Source organism: Calidris pugnax, unplaced genomic scaffold, assembly GCF_001431845.1.
Source record: "Calidris pugnax isolate Ruff unplaced genomic scaffold, ASM143184v1 scaffold246, whole genome shotgun sequence".
NCBI classification, from domain to species: Eukaryota; Metazoa; Chordata; class Aves; order Charadriiformes; family Scolopacidae; genus Calidris; species Calidris pugnax.
The window spans coordinates 2,179,021-2,185,020 of record NW_015090989.1 but is presented as its reverse complement, the minus strand read 5'-3'; the positions used below and the strand labels follow the sequence as shown (position 1 = coordinate 2,185,020).

Below are 6,000 nucleotides of genomic sequence, written 5' to 3'. Positions count from 1 at the left end.
ATGCCGGGGGGTGGAAATGGGAGAGGTTTTTTTTTTTTTTTTTGTTTTTTTTTTTTTTTTTTTTTTTTTTTTTTTTTAAACTGCATTCTACTGGCTGCATGTTCTAGAACTTCCGTTTTGGGAACAAGAAAACTTTTCCCTTCCTTTTCATGTGCCTGTTTGTCTATTTGAATACTTCTAATTTATGCATTTCCACAAATATATTAGCTCATTATGTAATGAAAAGAAAATTAGGCTGAATTATTTATTTTTACTTAGTAATATGCTATTTAGTTTGCTTTTTTCTATTCTTTTTCATAGCTTGGCATTACTAAAGTTCAGTTTGTGGAACAAAGGATACCCTTCAGTCATAGTCCAATCGATTTACCTACTTTTAGGACAGCCATTCTTCGAAATACAGGATCCAATCACGCGTACTTCCAAGTAGGCTAAAATTATTTTTACATATTTAATTTCTTCGCGTGGGGAGGAAGAAAGGAGTTCATTTTACTAGTTCATGTTGCAGTTTTAAGTTCTCAGTTATTACATACACACCTACTTAAGTTTTTGTCTGGTTTTCTGAAGAAACAAGATTTATGTGAGTAGGAATTCTGTCCCTCTGTCAAATTTGGATTGATGGATAGATGGATCGACAGGTAATGGTCTAAAAGATTCTGGAAGTTTCATGAGCACCAGTGATGAGGGTAGAACCCCATACTGGTGTACCCTATGAAAAAGCAGCTACAGCTTGGATGTTTTTATACTTTGAGAGACAGACCAAACTGACTAGTCATCCTGTTCATACTGACTGCCCAGTCAGCACATGCATAGACCCAGACCAGCCACAGCAAATGTGATTACTTTGCTAGACTAGCATCTGGGAGACTGTATTATGAATTGGATAAGAGATGAGATGGATACCATAATGGGTAAAGACATAACACACAAATCAGTAGGAAACTTAATCTCGTTAGTTCTCCTGATCACAGAATAATTTGCTGTATTTATTTAGTTAAGCAAAATTTCAATAAAATCATCAGAACTTTTGCTAATACATTATTATGGTAGTAAGAAGCTTGATTTGTACCATATTCTCAGATACCATATTTTCAAACAAGCACTGTAATAACAAGTTATGTTACTGCACACTTGGAGGATGGACCTGAAAGAATAAAATCAGCATAATCGATAAGACAAAGCAACAAACATACCCAGCCTTTTAAGCCTCAGCAATTACTCTTAATCCAAGAGATAACTGGTTGGTCTTGGTCATTATCATTTTTGTAGCTACACTTAAAAAAGTTATCTGGAGTGCTTTAGAAGAAAACCAATTCTATTTTGTCGTTGCTAATTGTGGGTAAACTAAATACTTCTAGTATTATTACTGAATTTTACAGTATTAGGATCCTATGCCCTGTCTGCTTACTGTGAATGGCAAAAAAGAAGTGATGAATTTATCTGTCACTGTGGAAATGCTTTGTAGAATATTCTGGAGACTTGCTAGATAGCAAGTCTTAATTTTAATAACAACATGAAAAATGGAATATGACATTTTCAACAGATGTACAAAAATTATTTCATAGAAAGTGACAGTCATCATGTTTTGGAATATGTTACTTTATTTTGTTTACCTGTATTTTTGCCCAAACTTCCAAGTTCAAGTTAGTGTTGTATATTATGAAGGTTCTTGTAAGAATGCAAAAACTTCATGATAGACATATTGGTATATTTTAAAAAAAGTAAACCCAAACAACACAACACTACCACCTTTTTCAGTATTTTTAATGTTTCATGTTTGTGTTTTGAAGGTTCTTGATACAAACCCACTCCCTGGAATGATGATCACTCCTTCTGAAGGGGTGGTACCTGTGGGAGGCCATGCTGATCTCAAACTTTGTTTCACTCCGACTGCAAAAATGACTTTTGATACAGGAGTAGAGGTATTCAAAACCAGAAGAACTTTGTCTTTTGAGTGTTATGTTTTGTGTTTATGTGTGGAGAGATTTATACGTTTGAGAATCTTCTGGATTTTATCTCCAAATTTCTAATGTTTTTCAAGGGAAAAGGTTTTCTTACAGCAGATGATGGCTGTTATAACCTATTCTGTTATTTTGGTCTCAGTCCTGCTCTGAAGAATCAAAACAGCCTCTCACTTTGAGATGATTCATATTATACTGTTGGAAAGCTTTTGAAGTTAATGTGCGATTACCTTCAGAAGATTATGTAGACGTATCTGCAGTTTTTATGATCTATAGAGTAGTAGGATTGGAATACTGCAGTGTCTTTAATTTCTTGACTTCTTTTTGTGGTCATCTCAAAAGTAGTTTTACTAGTGGGTTTGATTTGGTAACCGGAGTGCAATAAATGTGTAATCCTATTTTGTTTTCTGCATATGTGCTCCCTCAACTTACCTGTGGTCAGATAAGTGAGAATGGGAAAAAGGATGCTATCATAGGGCTGATTTTTGCTATCTTTTCTGACTCTCATCTCAGATTCTCTGTCTTCTGTGCCTGCCTGCATTATGCTCACTAAACCTAGTATCCATTTTTTCCCCCTGCTTCTAAAACAGATTTTGCATTACTTTCCAATCCTTATAGCTGCTGAATAGATCTAACCCATCCACTCTGCTTTCTCCTGTGGGAGAAAACTGTTCATTCTAGAGATACAGCCTCCTGCTACATTATTTTTGTCTGCAGAGGACTAGTCTTTCTTAAAACTTAGGTTTGTTGGTTTGTTTTCTTTTTTATTTAAATTGACATCTATGACTATCCTAGATATATCCACAGAGGCACGATTGGTTCTTCTTTGAAGCCAAACACCTCTTTATATTTTCATAACAAAAATACATTATATTGTAAGGGCAGACCTATTTTCATATCTTCATTGCAAATTAATCTGAGTGTCTCTGTATCTGTGGGGTAGGTTGTTTGTTTTGTTTTTTTAATGTTTTTTTTTTTTTTAATGTAATTATGCCAGATTTGGTGACATGTTAAAATGACCTTATCAACGATCGCACTTTCATCCATTTACTTAGGTAGCAGTGCGAAATTCAGGAGTACTAGTGCTTAGGATTGTTGGATTTGTAGAGATCCCTGAAATAAACATTGATGTGGTAAGTATGAAGAAATTGTAGCAATTGGTAAGATTAATACTGTTTTGCTTTACTTAGATGTCAAAGTGGCTCATCCCTATGTCATAATTCTCACTTTTTCCTATACTAACTTCCTGATAAAATTATCAAAGAGAACAATTTAGGAAGAGAAATTAGAAACTAAATGTACATATAACCGTAGCACTAAATGATAGCTGACAGCTTTAGCTGTTGAACTTGACAATCTGGTAAAAGTATGTAAAAAAGGGAGAGGATTTCTTTAAGGTACTTATAGGGGAAAAAAAACAATAAAGGAAAAGAAATCCACTGATCAGTTTATAGAACAATCAAAACTTTCCTGATGGTGTAACTGGACTTATATATTGAATTCTAAACTCATGTGTTTAATGATCTGGAAATATTTTAAAGATAAGGGTAACGCAAGACAATTGATTAACCAAGACTATTACTGTGTTATAAATTGTGAATCTTTGAACAATTATATTTTTTAAATTCTGTTATTATAAACTTGACTTCACAGTGCTTTAACCCATTTTTTTTTTCTATAAACTTACAGAAACTACTTGACTTCTGTGGTGTTTATGCTGGTTCTACAAAATCAATTCCCTTTCTGCTGCAGAACAAAGGACAAGCGTGTACCAGAGTGGAGTTTAATTTTTCTAAGTATAATGATTTTAAACTGCATGCTGATGACCATTCAGGTATTTTCTTTTGCTGTATCAGAATTTTCATTAAAGAATGGATAATGCTAAGAGAAAATCTGTCAGACTATTTCTGGTATACAAATTTTCCGATTTAAGAAAACTTAAAGCAATTTTTTTACAAGTGCTGCTTAATATAAGTTAAAAGGACGCATTTTGGTTTGCCTGTAAAATGTCAGGTTCCCTGTAAATTTTTTTTTTTCCTTTTTTTTTTCCTCCTATAATTACTAAGGTATGTTGAAAACCAAAAGTTTGAATAGCCTCTTAGCAGTTAAAATTAAAAAAAATAAATAAATACCAAAAAAAGCAAGCCGAGCAACTATACTAGTTTCCAATTGCTGGACTTTTACCCTCTGTTTTTACAATGTTTGCCCTTCAGTTAATTCAACATCAGTATAAGGGCCTGGTCTTCTCTTTTTCCTAATGGAGCAGGGTGTCTGCAGGTTAACCACAGGAACTGTGTTCTGCATGATGCCCAACTCAGAATGACATTGGGGCAATATGTGGAATTAGATTGCTGTTCTTTGTTTCTTAATAGAACTAGTACAGATTCTTATCCTTCACTCGTTGTTGCTCATCCCTTTTCTACTTCAGTCCTGGCATCTGCTTTACTGTTCCATCATCTTTATTAATGAGAGAATTTAGCAGCTATGCTTATATGGCCTCTTGTCCCTGTGAGCTCTGGAAATCAGGACTCTTTCTTTTGCAAGACAGTGTTATAATATTTAGTTGTATCTTTACATAGAACTGTATGTGGACAATGTCAAAAAACCATTCTGATAAGAAAAGAAGGGTTTTCTTACCATGTGGTGGATCTCAAAGGGAAGGTGAGGGCTCCAATTCAGTCATCTTAACTTGGAAGAGAACTGTAAGACTATCTAGAACAGGCAACTAGCCAGAATGGGAATTAACTCATTGCACATCATTTCTGGATCAGAGTGTGTGCTTGAAACAAATAGTGTGACATCCAGTCAGGTCCAATACTGTTCAAATGGTGAATACTGGATGAATTTGATGTTGGTCTTCTGGGATGAATACTTATCTCAAAGGAATGGTACCTTCTTTATTGGAAACCCACACTTCTGCCAGTGCCTTGAAACTGGACATGGAAGTCTGAAAAATGATGCAAGCCTCACTGGTAGACTTCTGTGTAGATTATGCCTAAAAATAATTTAGAAAAACAGTTGTCCTCTCTGTGGCATTAATTTTTATCATTTAGATAACTGTTTTTGCCTAACACCTTTATTCAAAGGTAAATGACAGTAGGTTTGTGGTTTTTTCTGAAATACTGTGTTTTCCCAAATCAATAACTTTAATGAAAGTTGATAGAGATTAACATTTCTCAAAATTACTTCTAGAATCCCTATGAGAAGTTCTAAATTCATTTGTAACTTCATGAGAAATGTTTACCGTATAGATATATACATTATGTTGGAAATCACTTTGAAGTACTACAACTATTACAAAGTTGATATTTACTGTAATAACATCTCTAATTTGATTCTGAATTTTGTTTGACAGCGGTTGACTGCTGTTCTTCAAAGCCTTATTTGTATTCGGTCAACTTAAAGGGAAGGTCGGCTTTGCAATGCTTCTTGTCCTTCATGCCAAAGGAGGTAGGTTTATGGGGCAGTGGTGATTATGCTAAATTAAAGTCATGTTCTGTGATATTTCTATGGTGAAAGAATATAGACATTTTAGATGCACATATTTAGTGTGTGCAATAGTTATCACAGTAATCCAATTCTTAAGAAAACTTAAGTTCTGAAATAACCTTTTTATAACTTTTGCTGCTTTCCTTAAATGTTAGCATATGCAAATAAAATAAACTTTCTCAATTACTTAAAAATGGAAAAGGTGTAAACTTAAATTGAAATGTCTTACCAGGCTTTCATTAAGTCAATCAACCAAACTGGCAGACCTTTTCTTTTTTGCAGCTGTTTGTGCTTTAACTCCTAGATGACCAAGGGACAGCAAAAGTAGAGGAGTTCTATGTGTCATAAAGATTGGCAAAGTTGCTTTCTGATTAAGCTGAGGGAAATTAATTGAAGATAAGAGACTTTATGGGTTAGTTTTACATCAGGAAAATAACATTTTTTTGGCAGTAGGTGTGAATAGAGTGCTGTAGCAAATTTTAAATTTAAACCTATTGAAGAATTCTTTAACAAGGGAGAGTTTGGGGTTTCGGCATATTTGGAGAACAATGAA

At 34.1% G+C, this 6,000-nt stretch overlaps 1 protein-coding gene across 1 annotated transcript in view; it reads left to right on the top strand.

Annotated features, from left to right (window-relative positions):
- The window catches only part of CFAP47 (cilia and flagella associated protein 47), a 306,788-nt gene that overhangs the window by 24,224 nt on the left and 276,564 nt on the right, over nt 1-6,000 (top strand). Inside the window, exons 18-22 of the mRNA XM_014954045.1 lie at nt 301-423; nt 1,788-1,919; nt 3,014-3,091; nt 3,648-3,792; nt 5,314-5,408. Of these exons, the coding sequence (XP_014809531.1) occupies nt 301-423; nt 1,788-1,919; nt 3,014-3,091; nt 3,648-3,792; nt 5,314-5,408 (573 nt within the window). The remainder of the gene's footprint in view (nt 1-300; nt 424-1,787; nt 1,920-3,013; nt 3,092-3,647; nt 3,793-5,313; nt 5,409-6,000) is intronic.